Source organism: Dipodomys merriami, unplaced genomic scaffold, assembly GCF_024711535.1.
Source record: "Dipodomys merriami isolate MVZ:Mamm:240054 unplaced genomic scaffold, mDipMer1.0.p SCAF_6, whole genome shotgun sequence".
Lineage (NCBI taxonomy): Eukaryota > Metazoa > Chordata > Mammalia > Rodentia > Heteromyidae > Dipodomys > Dipodomys merriami.
This window is the reverse complement of record NW_027206179.1, coordinates 49,207,921-49,228,280: the sequence shown is the minus strand read 5'-3', so window position 1 is coordinate 49,228,280 and position 20,360 is coordinate 49,207,921. Positions and strand designations below refer to the sequence as shown.

The 20,360-nt window shown below is 34.9% G+C and overlaps 1 protein-coding gene and 1 pseudogene across 1 annotated transcript in view; one reads left to right on the top strand and one right to left on the bottom strand.

Moving 5' to 3' along the window:
- Diaph3 (diaphanous related formin 3) overlaps window positions 1-20,360 on the bottom strand; it is a 450,161-nt gene that overhangs the window by 315,499 nt on the left and 114,302 nt on the right. The window contains exons 6-9 of the mRNA XM_070002884.1: window positions 9,706-9,780; window positions 9,552-9,621; window positions 4,562-4,698; window positions 1,466-1,571 (exon numbers count right to left, since the gene is read on the bottom strand). Of these exons, the coding sequence (XP_069858985.1) occupies window positions 1,466-1,571; window positions 4,562-4,698; window positions 9,552-9,621; window positions 9,706-9,780 (388 nt within the window). The remainder of the gene's footprint in view (window positions 1-1,465; window positions 1,572-4,561; window positions 4,699-9,551; window positions 9,622-9,705; window positions 9,781-20,360) is intronic.
- Window positions 14,374-14,458, top strand: LOC138814374 (small nucleolar RNA U3; annotated as a pseudogene).

Below are 20,360 nucleotides of genomic sequence, written 5' to 3'. Positions count from 1 at the left end.
TAATAATTTTCTTTAAAAAGTACTTTGTTACAAATATACTTATTAATAAAAAAAATCTTACTGTTCTTTATTTTACTATATTCTATCAATTTAAAAGCAAACAACTAATTTCTATTATATTCAGTGACATGTTTTATTTTTGATTTGATGATGTGTTAATATGCATACTAGTACATTTTAATAAATGCAAATTAGATAACTAATAGAATAAAATGGGCATTTAGAACTTTATGGGAAAACGATAGAAAGCTAGTTCTAAAATCTAGTTTATTTGTGGAAAACGCAGACACGTCTTAGAGAAGAAAACATTACTAAAGTATGAATAATTTTAAAGTAAGTAGAAGAAAATAATCAATATTGCACAGAAAAACTAATCCATTTTACCTTTTCATGGGTGGGAGAGTTAGGAGAAGAAAGTTAAATTACCTTTCTAGAAAATGGTACTCTCCCACTTTCTCCCAACCTTTTAATGCCAGGGAGCAATCGTATGGCTTTGGGTTTTCTATGACAACATCCCACTACTGAGCTACATCTACAACTGAAATAGTACCTTCCACTTCTAGAGCACAAGGTACTTCACATATTAGGCTTAATAATAGTGAGAGACTATTATTAAAGAAAACAACTACAACACAATGATTTAACAGCGAAAATAAGAATTTAGAATAATTATTCCCATTGTCAACTCTTAATCAACAGCACAGAAAATCTAGAAGTTATAGGAATTCTTTAATGTGGGGGAAAATAAGGAGCAGAGAAGCAACCATGAAGCAACCATTCATACTAGCTACTCAGCTAAAATCTGAGGATCACAATTCAAAGCCAGCCCAGATAAGAAAGTCCATGAGACTCTTTAATTAAGCACAATAAGTCTGAAATGGTACAGTATAGTGCCAGCTTTGAGGAGAATAAAGCTAAAAGACAGTGCCCAGGTACTGACTTTAAGTCTGATATCAATACAAAAAAAAATCATTTTTAAAAGGAGAAACATTAAACATTAGTTATTAAGCTTGAATGCATATACCATCTATGGTTATAAGTGATTGGGGCATGTAGAAATTAAGTCTAAATGTGACTTTACAAGAAAAATATTTTGTGAAAATGCATCACGTAGAATTATTAAAACAATGAAAATCTGTAATTCATATGATGAGAAAAGCAGCTTTTAATCACAATTAGATCAACAGGATAAACAATTCATTGGACTATGACCATATGTCTTATACTACTAGAAAAAGTAAAGTAATGAAAGTTGTCACAGGAGTTGCCAGTACATATTGCTAAGACAAACTATCACTTAGTGCAAATTGGAATTATGTACGTTTATTAAAAATGTGATAAGAATATTAAGCTGTGTCCAAAGTTACATAATGTGATCATTACATACCAGCCAATTCATTAAACAGTTATAAAACAATATTATGTAATGTTACCTAAAAATGTATTTTATATACATAAAACTTACTTGCAGTTGAACTGAATTGTGCTTAAGGCCTTCCACAATAGAAGAAAATCTGTCTATTTTTCTTTCTTCGCCAGCAGAAGTTAAAGCTTCTAAAACTTCTTCAAGGCTATTGGAAATTTTCAGTGAATTAATTAATTTGCAAGAGCAAATAACACAAATGCTATAATTCAATTACTGTACCCCACTAAAGGAGATGATGTGTCTAGGCAACCAGCAAGACTTTAGAAGTACCAGGTTGGGCCCAGAGCATCTATCAGATGTACTGCTTTACTTACAATTATTAATGCATATTAGTGTAACTAAATGGACTTCACTGAATTTCTACACATGCAGATATAGTGTTTCAGTGGTGCCTATCTTTCCCGCCACCCTCTGTTACCTCCTTTTTCTCTGCCCAAGTTTCAACTCTTTCACCTTCTATAAAATTCCCTTTTCTAGGTTCAGGTTACCTTGTATTTATTTTTTCTTTTCCACGTTCTCACATTTGACAGACAGAATATAATTCTTGTCTTTCTGTGTTTTGTATACAGTATTGTGCTCAGCACATTTTATGTTTTCACTCATCCCTCGAAAAATATTCTACACCTAGCATTTGTAACATGCTTACTATATAGCAGGCACTCTTTGAACTACTTTCTAAACATTAAATACTTTATATTTATTTAAATTTTTAAATGATACAAAACAAATCTACATATCTTCTGGGTACCAATATATGTGTACACTGTGTAACACTCAAGTCAGCATAAGAAGTTCCAGCACCTCAAATATTTATCATTCCTTTATGGGAAAAATATTGAGTCCTGCCATACATAGGTGGCTCACGCCTGTAATCTTAGCTACTCAGGAGGCTGAGATCTGAGGATCTCGGTTCAAAGCCAGCCTAGGCAGGAAAGTCCATGAGACTCTTATTTCCAATAAACCACTAGAAAACCGGAAGTGGTGCTGTGGCTCAAGCAGTAGAGCGCTCACCTTGAGCTGAAGAGCACAGGAACAGCGCCCATGCCCAGAGTTCAAGCCCCACGACCAACCAAAAAGTATATACACATATATATATGTATATTGAGTCCTTTATCCTAGCTTTTATGAAATATATAACTAAGCCCAATGGTTCACACTTATTACTGCCAGGTATTCAGGAGGCAGAGATTAGGAAGATCACAGTTCAAGGCTAGCCTGGCAAAAAAATTAGCAAGACTCAATCCCAATAAACAACCAAGGCATGGTTCACACCTATAATGCCAGCTATGCAAGAGGCACAGATAGGAGAACCTTCCATCCATGTAAGCACGAGGCCAAAAATGTAATATAAAATGAAAAATAACCAAAATAAAAAATAATTTGGGGTGTAGTTCATGAATTAGAGTGCTTACCTAGAAAGCACAAGGTCCTAAATTCAGTCCACAGGACAACCAAAAAGCAAAGAGAAGAAATAACAGTAATGATTGATATCTAGAATTAAGCCTACAAAGGATAGAGATAGATAGATAGATAGATAGATAGATAGATAGATAGATAGATAGATAGATAGACAGACAGATAGAGATAGATAGATAGATAGATAGATAGATAGATAGATAGATAGATAGATAGATAGATAGAAAGAACAACTATATTCAATAGGCACTATATTAACCCATTTTATAGACTACAAAACTAAGGAAGAAAACTTTAAGCAATCTGTTCAAGGTCTCACATCTACTGCATGTAGAAGCAATGACCTGACCAAATGACCTACATAGGGACAATAAAATGCTTTTAACCAGTATGCTCTAAAATGCCTAGAAGAAAATGAAGTTGTGATAGACAAACACATGTAGCAGCAATGTATTATACTCAAAATTAGTAATTACGAAAATGTAATTTAAACAAGTATACCACCTTCCCCTTTAAAGAACAGTTCTGTATCTAGCCACCATAGATGCTATCAGAAGACAAAAACATATGACCTATGTGTTATTTATCATTTTAATACCCATTCTGAACTCAAAAACAATAAAACTAATAAAGGAGAGAGAGGGGAAAATAAAGAGAAAAATCAATAAAGAAAGAGACAGGAAGACTGGGATGAGAAAATGGAAAGTGAGTCTAAAAGGAGAAAGAAAAACAGAGATGGGGATGGCGGAAGAGGTAATATAGAGAAAGAAAGAAGATACAGAGAGGAAGGAAAGAAATCAAAGGGAAAATGGAAGAAGCAATCATGCGTATCAACACACATGCATGCATGCTACCTATCAACTTGCAGATTTGCACACTCAAATTGGGAAACTGAAGGGAAAGTTCAGGGTAAATGCCCAGTCCGATAGCTGAGACCACAGTTGGGTTTAGCTAAACTTCTGAAAATTATCCCACATGTTCACAGGGAGCCAGATCTGGCTGGTGCCTAGACACTAATTTAGGAAAATCTGAGTGGGCTCAACCCACCTGCTGCAAGAGGGGCTGCCCAGGGTTGGCTGACAGGTAAGTGCAGCCCTCCACTGCCTGGCTTCATCCTGTGCGAGAGCTGCTGCTCTTCTTCCCATTATTCAAGTTTTACCCTTTACAAAGGCATTTAAAATGTCTCTTTATAATCAAAACCCCAGTCATCTTTTATAAGGAAAGGTTTTTATGTGTATAATTATCAGTGGTCTTTTAGTTCTAGCTCTAACAAATGTGGTCTAAGATTTTCTAACCTTAACCTGTAAAGTACTATAACATACATAAATGTATAAATCTGTATTGCATATAAATTTCCAAATAGTAATAAGTCTGTGACTATAAGGAAAAACACATGATCTATAATTTGAAATAATTCTGACAGAAAAATTAAATAAGAAAGAGAATCCATTTATATATTTACTAGCTACATTGAGAATTTTTATATAGAGTTCAAGTCACAACAGTACAAATGATTATGAAAAATTGCATTTGCATAGAACTATTCTAGGTCATAACTAAGGTATCAGTAGAAAAATAATTATTAATTGCTCAAATACTTCCATATTTTAGTATACTAAGTAATTTTAATTTTAATATACTACAACACTGAAATTCTAGAGTAGGAAATACGAAATGATTTTTTTTTCAACGAATGCATAAGAAGAGAAAAACACTTACATGCTCTCCTCGCCTACGATGCAGACCGCAGAGAGAAGTTTGACCACATCAGTCATCATACTGGGGTGCTGAGGATCCATGGCTTTTGCCAACAAAGAAAGGCTCCTCTCCTCACTCATAATCCTCTCTAAGCCATACTGATATTTTTTAGGGGAAAAGAATATAGAAAGGAAATTCAGTGTTAGCAGTCAATGAGGAAATGGTGCCCTAAAGGAAACACACATGTCCAAAAAATATAATACATTTTTACACTCAGTAATGCCTGAAAATATAAAAACCTGTAATATCCTAAAACAACAGTATTCACTTGTGTCAAGAACTAATGATACTCAAACAAATTCACAGAGAACCTACAAGGCATGTGAGATTCATATAAATAGGAACAAACAAACAAGCAGACAAATTCTGACACAGACAATAAGCTGTGAGCATCATTTTTCCTGGTGAAGAAAGTAGATAGGAGTGCTACAGTCAAAGTAAACACATAGATGAATACTTCCTGGGAAGATGTAATGTGCACTATACTATGTGCAATTACATGCCACTTCCATGCAAGGAAACTATCTGCAATAAAATTAACCCCATATAAAAAAAATTCTATCACTGCAGCATGTAACAATGTAAAAAAATTTGTTGTTGAGTTATTTCACTTTTTCCTTCCTATGTATTAGAAATCCAATCACATTTTATACTTAGCATAACTCAATTTACATGAAACACATTCAGATGCTCAAAACCACATTTGGCTACCATATTCCATAGTGGAGGACCAAATATTAACACACAGTTCATAACTGGGTAAGGGCGAAGGCAGTGAGGGAAAGATACTACAAGCAGACTCCAATAATACATAGGTGTGTTCTCATCAGAATCATTATTTGTCATCTGGAAGATAATGGAAGTTGCAAACACACATATGTAAGTAGAATTATTAAAAATAGAGACAAAGTTTAATTACCACTGTCCATATGTTACAGGAGATATGTTCATGACAGACTGTCTCTATCTATAGGCCTACTTAATCTATAGAACAATCAAACTGTAAAGAAATACTAGGAAGAAAACAACACTATTTACCCATCAGACAAATAAAAGTATGCTACCAAAGAGTGCATAGATAGTTGGTCATAATATTAATAATTAAAATAAGGCATTAATCTCATCAATAAACATCAACTGTAGCTCAAAATTAGCACAATATATATGCATCAATGTCAAATCTGTAACAAGCTTATTAGACTTAAATACTGGATTATATCCTATTTATAGCTATCTTATATATGACATTTATGTAAAGAAACATACACATAGAGCTGAAATATTACATTTCCTTTAAACCACTATTTAAAGAACACAAAAAAAACAGAAGAAACATAAGCCAATGGACCAAGTTACATCCTATAATGTAATTTTTGGATAGACTTTACTTTCTGGTTTAGTGATGGAGGACAATTTACAAAGAAACAGCTAAACAAGTCCACAGATGCTCACTTCTGTGTTATTCTGGGCTGTTTCGTGATTGGAAGGAGAATCCATAACTGACAGGAAGGCAGTAACCACATCAGCCTCAATAATCATTCCAGAGAATTGTCAGAAGCTTATAAAGTACAATTAAATCTAACCCTAAGTTTGTCAATAAGTGAGGCAGGGTGGTGTATGCCTGCAATCCAAAATACCTCGCAGACAGACAGGTTGAGGTCAACCCAGGCCAAAAAAATGTTACTGAGATACTTGAGAGAATAAGCCAGCGGCAGTGTCTCAAACATGTAATCCTAACTGTTCTGGAAGCATAGATAGGAAGATCACAGTCTAGGCAAAACAAACAAACCACCACCAACAAAACTTGAGACCTTGTTTGAAAAACAACTAAAGCAAAAAGGACTAACTAGGTTGCTCAAGTAATAGATTACCAGACTACAACTCCAGTATCACCATACAAGAGAAGGAGGAAAAAAGGAGAAAACGAAGAAGGGATGGAAAAGGGAAAGGAGGAAGAGAAAGAAAAGTAGGGGGAAAGTTATAACTGAGCTTAAAATTCAAAAATAATATTTAAAACTGAAAAATAAGTTGAAGTGAAATAAATAATAGAAAATAAAGACATAATGACTAGCTGGCTCTGTCCCAATAAACCTGGGGGGTACAAGAAAGTTTGTCCCATTATTCCCCTTCATTTCCCACCCAAGTCTGTCCTTAGCCAGGACCTTTCTCCCTAGAAGCATGTCATGACTGATGGTGATGTCTTTCTGACATCCTACCCAATGCTTCTATCTAGCCCTATGGTCCCAACTAATGTGGTTGAAGCCCTTAATATGAATGAACACTCTCATTTCATGATTCTGAACATGATCACAGGGTCCAAAAGCCAACTAGCAGCAGTCTATGATTTTCCTGATGTAAAATGGGCAGTACTCATTTAATACCAGTTCTTAATGTCCATAACTAACAAGGAAGTGCTACATACTTGTATAAAATTAGTCTTTCAATTATTGATTTTTAAAAAATGTTGACTGTGACAAATAGTCAACTTACCAGTGCTAACTAGCATTAAAGTCCTGTATTATAAGATAGAGAGGTAGAGCATAGTATGGAAGGTATAAGAATGTAGCTCTTCTGAATGGCAAGGACACACTCAGGGAAATAGGAAAACTGCCCAGTTCTAAACTGAAGCCCAATGTCAGGTTCTATTTGCATTCTACATGGGACCCATTATTACCTAATGGGTGGAATGTCTTTTAGGTAGGGGATCGTGTAAGAGGCTCAAAATCTGATAAAACATTGCAACTACATGACTACTGGTGATAAACAGATATCCACAATGAGTTAATCCTACTTAAAGCAAGGGAATATGAAAAAAGGATGGCCTCAGGAGCAAAGAAAACTTGTGTGGGTATACACTTCAAAGCAACACACCAACACTTTACCCATCAAACTGAAATCGGTGCTAATTTTCTTAGAATGTAAACAAACAAAATAGTCTTTCATCCATACCTTTATATTTTTTCTTCCTGAGTGGACAGAATATTCTTCCATTTCAAAAGAATTTTAGCCTATGCTAAATATTATAGAAAATCCACTTTCCTATATCATCAACATTGGTCATATTAATAACATAATTATTGGTACAAAATAAGGTTCCACATTTTTCTCATAAAACCAGTATGTTAATCTTTCAACAAACACTAGCAAAGACTTCACAATAACATTTTCAAAAGATTTTGTGTTTACAGATGTGATCAATAAACTTGATGAAAACCACCAACTTGCCTTGGAATAAGACTCTGTAACTTGACCAAAAACTTCACGTATTAGGCTTAGAGTTAGATATTAAAATATTTATCCTAAATATGAATAAATTCATTTTTATTCTAATTAATATGGTAACAACCTCAAATCCAAAGGCAATTTTTATGGAATCATGTGTGCAAGTTAAAAGACTTCAAACCTATGATAATATAATGCATTCTATAAAAATACGAGCATATGGGCTGGGAATGTGACCTAGTGGTAGAGTGCTTATTAGCATGCATGAAGCCCCGGGTTCGATTCCGCAGTAACACATACACAGAAAATGCAGGAAGTGGCACTGTGGCTCAAGTGATCGACCACTAGCCTTGAGCTGAAAAGCTCAGGGATAGTGCCCAAGCCCAGAGTTCAAGCCCTATGACTGACCAAAAAATAAAAAAACTAAAACCAAGTAGTAATGATGTCTTCTATATAATAATTTGCTTAAATCAAGATATTGTTCTCTACTTCAAGATCCACATGTCCCTTTGGTTTGAAAAAAATGTTGCTGAAGTTCCTGTACTCTCAGCCTTCCCACAAAGTTCCCAGTTCTCCACAATCACGATACAAAGAGAATCTTAGACCTACAGACTCAGTAGGAAGTCAATTCCCTCAGTCAGGAGTTTCTTGCTTCTCTTCATTTAATATTAAAATAGTTCATCTGGAGAAATCTAGTTCATATTACCTAAAATCTTTTGATTTATACATTAGATCCTTTCCTTGAAAGTCCTGATTGGAGGAGGAAAAAGTATTTCATTGGTTAGAAATAAAACTTAGCTCCAAAAAAAAAAATTATGTTTTAACAATACTAGTAATTTAATAATTAGAAAATATAAATATTTGCTATAGTTAATAAAGTTTAAAAGACACTTTTTAAAGTACTATTTAAATACTTTTTAAAGTATTATTTTCTAAAGATGTTTCAAAAAATATGTTGTACATTAAAATCAAGAGGAACAATATGGGTACTTTTTCTCTAAAACAACAATCACAACACTATGGTAACATTTCCTCCCTGATGTCCTAAAATGCCTATCATTACTCTACACATCATGAGGTAGATGAGCTTAGATATTGAAGCCAAAGAAATGGCAGGAGATTATGATAATTTCAGCAATTAACGGTATATGAGGGGAAAAAAATACTGTCAAATAAATTCAACTTTAGTAAAAAAACCACAGCATCATTTTAAATAACAAATCTTATAGAGTCTCTATAGTAAGCTTGCTCTCAATATTACTTGCTCCATTTTTGGACCTGCTCATACTTGTTTACATTAATTTCATTATTCCTAGATAATTCCTACAATGTCATTTTTTAATCCTAGAATATAAGAAGTTTTCCAAAGTGAATCTCTGGTAATATGGTTATTATTGAAGACTAGTAATTACTGAAGATTAGTAATTGTATATCATTTCAAAGTAGAATCATGATGTATTTTTGAAAATGAAAAGGCAAAGAATAAAAATGAAGACAGAAAGGGAGAAAGCAAAATGAAAGTGGGAGGAGTTAAGCTTCAGAAAAGGTCCCATTAAATCCCAACTCTCTTACTACAAAATAGTATATTTCATGCAAAACTTGAATCCAATCCACTGTTCTTGCCAGTATGTACATCATGGCAATATATCCCATTAATGCAACTGAAATCTTCTATTATAAAAATCAAATATAAGAATTTGAAATGTACAAATTAATTATATATACATACCTGTGTATTCATCAGAGCCTTTAGACACTGGATGACTTTGTGTTGATTCTTCTTTACAACTTTGTCTTGGCTGTATTAACATAGAAGATATCAGTGTAAGAGTTATAAGTGGACATACAAAGTTATTTAAGGAAAAATTACTAACAATACTTACCTTTTTTCATTGATTAGTTTTTCCAAAATGTCTAGTAATAATCCAAGTCCCTCATATCCAAAACTTTCCACCCAACTGAAAAATGAAAGAAAAGATATACACTGTCAGAATTTTAGAACACCATGAATACTGAATGTAATAAGTACTCTACATATTTAATACCTGTAAACTGTAAAATCAAAGCAACATCAAATACAAATTCATCTATGATTGAATAATGAAAGGAGTAAGGAAAATAAGAGACAGTGAAGAGCTAACCTCACCATCTCTGGCCTGTGGGAATCAAGTGTACCATCACTTCTTTGCCCTATAGTATTTCATAGTAACACAGGTATTTACATTAATGAATTAGAAAAATTACTAATCAGATTTACCCACACACCATTACATAAAACATTAGTTTAGATTATTCCCAGAGCAGAACATGGGCAAGTGAATGTCAAGGAAGACTATAGACAGAAGATTAAGAATAAGGATAGAAGGAAGGAAGGAAAGAAGGAAGGAAGGAAAGAAGGAAGGAAGGAAGGAAGGAAGGAAGGAAGGAAGGAAGGAAGGAAGGAAGGAAGGAAGGAAGGAAGGAAGGAAGGAAGGAGAGAGAGACTTGACAAAATTAATCAAAACAAAAGGGATACTTTAGAACTTTCCAAACATCTAAAATGCATTTGTTTAAGTTTTAAAATCTTATAAGTCCCAACTGAAAAAACATTTCAGTTGCTTTAATACAAATCAATTTTAAATGAATAATTCACTCTGGTTAAATTACACCTGTTTCATAAAACTATTTCTGGAACTGTTTACATTAATTTTATTATTCCTACAATAATTCCTAGAATTTTACTTTTAAAATACTAGAATATAAAAACATGGTGTTTAAGAAACTAAGTCATCATTACCACAAGACAACACCCTTTGATTATAGAAAAACTACCTTGGTAGAAATGAATTCTTATTTCATGGGGATTTAGAAACATAAGCCAATAAATAGAATAACAATAAAGTCTAGAAAAACTAAAGGGAAAAGATAATAAGGCTGCTCTGCACATATTTCTTTGAATGTATTTTTGTATGCATGATTTTATGTATCAAGGATTTGAATAAAAAACACAAAACTTCATTCAAATAGTCAAAAATTATGACATCATGGGATAGAGGCATGGCTCAGGTAGAAAAAAGCTTTGGAGTAGGCATGAGTCCCTGAGTTTAATCCCCAGTACTGCCATAAAACAGAACAAAGCAAAATAAAAGGATATCCTGAAGAATAAAAGTCTAGGTTACAGACTAGAAAATATTACCATTTTCTTGACTTATGCTACCATATAATATATGCAATGAAAACAATAGCATAAAGTCTATAATGACCAAACCAACAGTTCCTGAGAGAACGATAAACATAGTCCAATGGGACACAACAGAAAGCATGGAAATAAACCTACACATCTATAGCCAACTGGTTTGCCATAAAGGTGCCAAGTATGCGCTGCAGAAAAATAGTCTTTTCGATAAAGGGGACTGGGAAACCTTACTGCCCACGTATAGAATCAAAGTAATTTCCTCTCTCTTACCATATATAAAACTTTATTCTGCTGATTTAAAGTTACAATAAAACTTGAAACCATGAAACCCTTAGAAGACAATGTGGAAGAATATTTCAGGACACTGGAATACATACTCATATTTTTGGATAAGAATCCAAAGGTACCCAAAGCAAAAATTGGCAAACTGGACTAGACCATACTAAAAAGCTTCTGTAGAGCAAAGAAAACACCTCCAGAGTAATGACTGCCTAGAAAATGCCAACTTATACATCTGACAAGAAGTTAATATAATATCTAGAATAGAGAGCTACAAAACTCAGACAATAATTTTATTTTTAAATGGCTAATACATTTAAATAGACATTTTTCAAAAAAAAATCTACAAATGCCAAACAGTCCAAAACAATGTTCTGCATCACTAATAGTAAGGAAGATGTAATCAAAAACACTATGAGATATAATGTCATTCTAGTTAAGAATAGCTAGTATCAAAAAGACTGAAGGTAACAAACTGTTCTAGCAACATACACGAAACAAAAGAGTCCTTATACACTGTGGCTGGGAAGGTGGCTCAGTGGTAGAGCACTTGCTTGCATGAATGACGCCCTGGGTTCGATTCCTCAGCACCACATAAGCAAAAAGAAAAAAGCCGGAAGTGGCGCTGTGACTCAAGTGGTAAAGTGCTAGCCTTGAGCTGAAGAGCTGAGGGACAGAACCCAGGCCCATGGTTCAGGACCCATGACTGATAAAACAATAAATGAGGGACTGGGAAGGTGGCTCAGTGGTGGAGTGCTTGCTTTGCATGTATGAGGCCCTGGGTTCGATTCCTCAGCACCAAATAAAAAAAATAAAAGCCGGAAGTGGTGCGGTGGCTCAAGTGGTAGAGCGCTAGACTTGAGTTGAAGAGCTGCAGGACAGCGCCCAGGCCCAGAGTTCAGACTCCATGACCAGAGGCAAAAAAAAAAAAGTCCTTATACAACACTGGGAGGATATACTCAGTACAGCTATGATGGAAATATTATAATAGTTCCTTAGAAAAAGATCCAGCATCAGGTCCCAATAGCTCATTCCTATATTCCTACCTACTCAGGAGTCTGAGATCTGAAAATCACAGTTCAAAGTCAGCCCATGCAAGAAAGCTCATGAAAGCTCATGAGACTCTTATCTCCAATTAGCCATCATAAAATCCAGAAGTGTAACTGTTTCAAGTGGTAGTACACCAGCCTTAAGCTAAGGGACAGCACTCAGACCCTTCATTCAAGTCCACCCCCCCCTCCATCCCCCCCACCCCGCCTCAAAAAAAAATCTACCATATGAAGAAATTCACCTACTAGATACACTTCCAAAATATGGAAATCAGCATGTTTAAAAATCACAAGCACTCTCATATTTATCACAGTATTTCAAAAAACAGCCTTGAAACGAAAACAATCTAAATGTCGAGCAATGAGACTGAATAAAGAAAATGTGATATATATGTATATATGTATATGTATACATATATACATATATATACACACACAACAGAATACTATTCAAATAGAAAAAAAGAATAAAATCTTAGCATTTGTGAAAATATGGACGGAACCACAGATAATTTCATTTAGTGAAACAAGTTATGCACAGAAAGACAAGAAATACATGATCTCACTCTTACATGAAATTTAGAAAAGTTACTCTTACAAACGTTGAGAGTACAAAGGTAGAGAATAAGATGGAAGGAATGGTAGAAACTGGCTAATTAATGGGTACTAAATCACAGATAAGACCAAGTAGTTCTAGGGTGCCACTGTAAAATACAATAACAACAGACATCTGTTTTGTACTGCTTATTGCCAAATGCCAGAAGAAAATTTTTAATATTTATACCATAAAGAAAGAGTAGGTTCCATATCTTAGCTATGGGAAATAATGCTAGAATAAACATAGTTGTGCTGGTAGCTTTAATATGGTCTTGTTTGTAATCATTAGAGTAAATGCCCAAAAACGGGATTGCTGGGTCATAGAGAAGGTCTATATGGAGTCTTTTAAGACCCTCTATACTACTTTCCAAAGTGGTTGAACAAGTTTACACTACCACCAAAAAAGCAGTAGGGATCCCTTCTGTCCACATCCCCTCCAGCATCTGTTGTTATTAGAGTTCTTGATTATAGCCATTATAAATGGGGTGAGGTGGTATCTCAGTGTTACTTTGATTTGCATTTCTTTTATGGTTAGGGAGGTTGAGCATTTCTTCATGTGTCTATTGGTCATTCTTATTTCATCTTCAGAAGTTTCTCTTTAAGTCTTTAGCCCACTTATTTATTGGGCAGTTGTTTCTTTGAGGATTTGTTGTTGGGAGATTTAATTTTTTGATTTCCAGGTATCTTTTAGATATGAGACCCTTGTCTATTGTATGGCTAGTGAAGATTTTATCCCAATCAGTAGGCTTTCTATTAATTTTGCTAGCTATGTCCTTTGCCATGCAGAAGCTCTGAAATTTCATGCAATCCCATTTGTCCAACCTTTCTTTATTTGTTGTGTTTCTGGGTCTCCTGTGCCAAGGAGACCTAGAGGCCCCTCAGTAGATGAATGGATCAAAAAAATGTGATATATGTACACAATGGAATTCTATGCCTCCATCAGAAAGAATGACAATGCCCCATTTGTTATGAAATGGAAAGGCTTGGAAAAAATTATACTAAGTGAAGTAAGCCAGGCCCAAAGAAACATAGGTCCCATGGTTTCCCTTATTTGTAATAACTAGTACATGTCTGAGACAAGCAGAAACAGTCAGATAAGTTGATGTTAGGCAAAATGGACCCAAAGATAAGGACTCAATGTTTTTTCTTTCTTGCTATTGTTTCTAACATATTTATAAGATGATTTCTTTGTTGCTTTGTATGTCCCTCCCCCACAGTATAACCCCTATTTTCACTGTATTTGATGTTGGTATAATTTGTGGGGAGGAAGGGAAAAAACAAATTGTTTAAATAGGGATACAGGTGGACCCACTGCAACAATGAGATGTACAAGTCATTACGTCAAAAGCCGAATTTTACATCTTTGGCCCGGGGGTAGAGGGGGCCACGGCAGAGGAGGGGAAGGGAAAACAAAAGAGGAGGCAACAATGCTTGTTAAGAAATGTACTCATAAGACTATACTTTCAGGGATCATTTCTATAGTTCCTTACTAAACAAATCTAATTGATCATGTAGAGCACCCCTGAGAATCCAAGAACCATAAGAAGAACCCAGTAGCTACAGCCCCCAAGAAGGTAGATTAATGGCAGGAACACCCAAATACCTCTCAGTCCTATCACTCAACATTAACGGACTTAGTTCTCCAATTAAGCGAAACAGACTGTCTAGTTGGATTAAAAAGCAAGATCCTTCTATCTGCTGCCTTCAGGAGTCACATCTTGCCCATAAACACAAACACATTTTCAATATGAATGGCTGGAACAAAATCTACCAAGCAAACAGCCCCCATAAACAGATGGGAGTCGCAATCCTAATATTAGATAAAATAGACTTCAAATTAAAATTCATGAGAAGAGATAAAGAAGGTCGCTACATTCTAATTAAGGGATCTCTCCTTCAGGAGGATATTACAATTCTAAATATCTATTCACCAAACATCGGACCACCCAAATTTATCCAAGAAACACTGCTTTCCCTCAAATCCCACATAGATCCAAAGACATTAATTGTTGGGGATTTTAACACACTACTTTCCCACTAGATAGATCAACTCAGCAAAAACTCAACAGAGAAACCAGACCTAAATAACTGCATAGATCAACTAGATTTAACAGACGTCTCCGGAATATTTCACCAAGCAGCATCAGAATACATGGTTTTCTCAGCAGCACATGGAACATTTTCCAAAATAGACCACATTTTAGGCCACACAGCAAACTTGTCCAAATTCAGAAACATTGAAGTTATAGGGAATAAAATTAGAACGCAACACTAAAAGCCACCAAAGAAAGTCCAGTAACACATGGAGGCTGAACAACACACTGCTGAATCATGAGTGGGTCATGGAAGAGATTAGAAAGGAAATTCAAATGTTCATGACATTCAACAAAAATGAGCACACAAATTACCAGCTCCTCTGGGACACAGCAAAGGCAGTACTCACGGGCAAGTTTATAGCTGAGTTCCTACATCAACAAATTGGAGAGATCTGAAACCAACAATTTAATGAGACATCTGAACCTCCTTGAAAAAGAGCAGCAAGATAAACCCCAATCCAGTAGACGGAAAGAAATAATTAAAATTAAATCAGAATTTAAAAACTAAAGCCATTTCCTCTTAACTCAGGAACGAGACAAGGATGTCCACTCTCTCCACTTCTCTTCATCTAGTATTAGAATGTCTAGCCACAGCAATAAGACAGGATGCAAACATAAAGGGGATCCAAATAGGGAAAGAGAAGTAAAACTCTCCCTCTTTGCAGATGACATGATCTTGTATTTAAAGAATCCCATAGACTCCACTCCTAAATTACTCAAGCTGATTCAAAACTCTGGCAAAGTAGCAGGGTATAAAATTAACCCTCAAAAATCAATGGCTTTTCTGTATGCCAACAATGAGAAAAGTGTGGCTGAAATTAGGAAAGCAACTCCATTCATAATAGCCCCACAAAAAAATAAAATACCTAGGAATTAACTTAATCAAAGAAGTGAAGGACCTCTATGATGAAAACTTTAAAAACTTGAAAAAAAAATCAAAACAGAACATAGAAAGTGGCAAAAACTCCCATGCACCTGGATTGGAAAGATCAACATCATGAAAATGGCAATACTTCCCAAGGCTATCTACAAATTCAATGCCATATCTATCAAAATTCCAACCTCATTCTTCAAGGAAATAGAAGAGGCAATCCAAAAATTCATATGAAACAATAAAAGACCCCGAATAGCAAAAGCTATCCTCAACAGAAAGAACACTGTTGGAGGAATATCAATACCAAATTTCAAACTCTACTATAAAGCCATAGTAATCAGAACAGCTTGGTACTGGCACAAGAAGAAACCTCAGGAACAATAGAATAGAATTGAAAACCCAAAAATGAACTAAAGGCCTATAGCCATCTAATCTTCAATAAGGGAGCTAAAAAAAAATAGAATGGAAGAAAAACAGTCTCTTCAGTAAATGGTGCTGGCAAAATTGATTAACTACTTGTGGAAAATTAAAGCTAGATCCTTATATATCATCCTGCACCAGAATCAACTCCAAATGGATCAAAGACCTCAGAGTCAAAGCAGACACTCTGAAAACATTACAGCATGGAATAGAGAAGCCCTAGGTCTTGTTGGCACAGGCTCAAATTTTCTTAAAAGAGACCCAGAAACACAACAAATCAAAGAAAGGTTGGACAAATGGGATTGCATGAAATTTCAGAGCTTCTGCATGGCAAAGGTCATAGCTAACAAGATCAATAGAAAGCCCACAGATTGGGAGAAGATCTTCACTAGCCATACAATGGACAAAGGTCTCATATCTAAAAGATACCTGAAACTCAAAAAATTAAATCTCCCAACAACAAATCCTCAAAGAAACAATTGCCCAATAAATAAGTGGGCTAAAGACTTAAAGAGAAACTTCTCTGAAGAGGAAAGAAGGATGGCCAATACACACAGCCATAAAAGAAATGCAAATCAAAACAACACTGAGATACCACCTCACTCCAGTTAGAATGGCTAAAATCAAGAACTCTATTAACAACAGATGCTGGAGGGGATGTGGACAGAAGGGAACCTTACTGCATTGTTGGTGGGAGTGTAAACTTGTTCAACCACTTTGGAAAGCAGGATGGAGGTTCCTCAAAAGCCTCCACATAGAACTCCCCTATGACCCAGCAATCCCACTTTTGGGCATTTACCCAAATGATCACAAACAAGACCATACTAAAGCTACCAGCACTACTATGTTTATTGCAGCATTATTTACTATAGCTAAGATATGGAACCAACCCAGATGCCCCTTAGTAGATGAATGGATCAAGAAAATGTGGTATATATACACAACGGAATTCTATGCCTCCATCAGAAAGAATGACATTGCCCCATTTGTTAGGAAATGGAAAGGCTTGGAAAAAATTATAGTAAGTGAAGTAAGCCAGGCCCAAAGAAACATAGGTCCCATGGTTTCCCTTATTTGCAATATCTAGTATATGTCTAAGTCAAGCAGAAAAGGTCAGATAAGGTGATGTTAGGGAAATGAACCCTAAGATATGTATTCAAATGTTTTTTTTTCTTTCATGCGATTGTTTCTAACATGTTTATGAGTATTTCTTGGTTGCTTTTTATGTCCCTCCCCCATGGTATAACCCCTTTCACTGTATTTGATGTCGGTATAATTTGTGGAGGCAAAGGGGAAAAAGAAATTGTTTAAATAGGGATATAGGTGGACCCATTGCAACAATGAGATGTACAAGTGGTTATGTCGAAAACGAACTTTACAACTTTGGTGTGGGGCAGGGGGTGGGGGGGTCGGGTGTGCGGGGAGGATTGAGGGGGGGGCAGGGGGAGGAAAGGGATGGGAAGGGATGGGAAGGGGAAACAAAGGAGGAGGCTACAATGCTTGATAAGAAATGTACTCATTATCTTGCCCATGTAATTGTAACCCTCTGTATAGTATTTTCACAATAAAAAAAAAATGTACTCATTATTTTGCCCATGTAATTGTAACCCCTCTGTACAATATTTTCACAATTTAAAAAAATGTAAAAAATGAAAATAATAAAAATAATAAAAGAAACAGTAGGAATGACAGATATATTTATCCTGATTTGATCATCATAATGCATATGTATGTATGCTTCAAAACATTACACGGCGCCTTCCATTATATTTACATTTTTATGTTCCCATGTATAGTTCAGAATAAATTTAAGTTAAAACTGTAAGATGTTTAAAATCCATCTTCCTCATTTGTACACTCTGAGTAAAGAACTTCTGTACAGAATGTACAGAACTTCTGATATCAAGAAAATTTTAATAAAAATAACTTTATTCCCATTTACATTGGCAGTCAGTTTCATGCCAGATTATTTTATTTACTTCTGTTCTGTGCACTGAAAGCCTTGGAATAAGAAACTCAAGCATGCACCTCAAAAGGAAAGACACTTCCTGTGAAAGACTGAAGATTGCTATAATGGCTAAGATGTAGAAAACAGTTAAATAGAAGTTGCTGTTTCAAATCAAGTTGCTACTTCAAAAGTGAAGTTTGCTCTCCACTATCAGCAATAGACAGATTACCTGTAGGCATTTCCAATCTTGCTTTCATGTTTCATGAAAACACCCACAGCATTCACTTAACTATTTGCCTTGTTGGCATCCTATTCTGTGTTTATTCACTTATTTCACATGCAGTGGGGAAGCTTGAAATCGAACAAGTAAGAAGTAATTTGAGAGTTTTACTTGGATGGTACTGTGATACACACAGAGTTTGAATTCGTGAGACCTTCTTGTGTTAGTGCTTCCTAGCAAGCCTTCCATATTTGTTGAAGGTGAATTTCCAATCATCTCTACATTTAAGTGTGTGTGGATAAGGAGATTCTGAAGCTAATATAAATTATTTAGGATTATTCATACTGCTCTCACCTTCAATCATCATTCAGCATTAAGGTCCTACTCACAAAACTGCCTTTACCAAAATATACTGTGACTTTAAATTATGTTAATATAACAAAAAATCTGTGTTGTACTCAATATGCTTATGTTGTGACCCACTATAAAATGTAGGAAGCATATCAACACATGTTAATCAGTAAGTTCTCTGATCTAAGTAATTAATAATAGAATACAGCTATTCAAAATTTATCACCCCTAATAAAACAATTATGACTAGAATAACTGGGACACAGAGTTCTCAAGTCACCTGTTTCTACACCCACTAGACGTCTCTCTTTAAAACTATAATAAGAAGCACTGAAGTAAAATTTTCCCACTTAGCTATATTACCTGTAGACTAACTCCCTATAAAACAAAACTTTTTGAAGTTGCAAATAAAAGTGAAAAACAGTTCAAAATCCCTTAATTCATTGGAGGAATTAATTGCTCAACAGTAAAATCAAAGAGGTAAGTACTCAAAACTGAATGCTGGACCTTATATTGTAAACAATCATATAACAAAATGTTAGCCTCATAAATTTTCAAATATTATATTATTATTGTTAAAATATTTAACCTGATCACTCTGTATATTTCATAAAAATATAGGGAACTGCAACAAGTACAAACAGAAGAAACTAAGACTCTTGATAACCAAAGAAAGAAGGTAATGTTTAAACATAAAAATAAAACCGATAAAAGTATTATTGAAAGGGCAGGATTAAGATACAAATTAATAAACACAAAAACTTCCTTTTAAAAATATCCACAGCCAATCCATAGTTTCATTAACAAGTTGTCATCCAACAATGCATCCTCTCAAGTCTTTTTGCCCAACTGCTTCTGTTTTTAAACAATATTGTTCTTAATGATAGAAACACAAATATCACTTCCTTCATTCAAGTTAAAAATGATATTGACTATACAGGGCTGCAGTCTTGACAGAGGTTTATTGAAAGCCATAGCTTTATACAAACATGAAATATTTCTCATCATCAGTGCAAGAAACAACCTGGAAAGAAATTATCAACTGGTCTATAAATGATCAATCTTCAGGCACCAAAGTCTTTGTGTTTGTTTTGTGACTGTCATCTTAGTTCTATCAGGTATTATGTGGTTTAACTTCAGATTGTGTTCATGGATGAATAAGCACTGTGTAAATGTCTCTTTCCATGAATAGAAATGGCATTTATACTAGAAAACCTTGCTTCAAAATAGTCAAAAGCAGTGTGATATGTGCTGGTATAACCTACCACTTAAAATTCTGTAACATGAATTATCAAAATCTTCCAAGTATATGACTACACTTCCTAAAAGAAGTCTCAAGGTAGATAGAAGAACTTTGATAGAGGGAAAGGAAGAGTAGTTGTCTGGTATGGCAATGTTCAAACCACCTTTAAATTTCCAAAGGTAGCTTAGGTTCTGAAATGCAGTTACTGCTTTCAGAGAAACAGCAACTGTAGCTACTTACCTCAAAGAGCAGTCAGATCTCCTGGTCTAAAGGACTCAAATGTTAT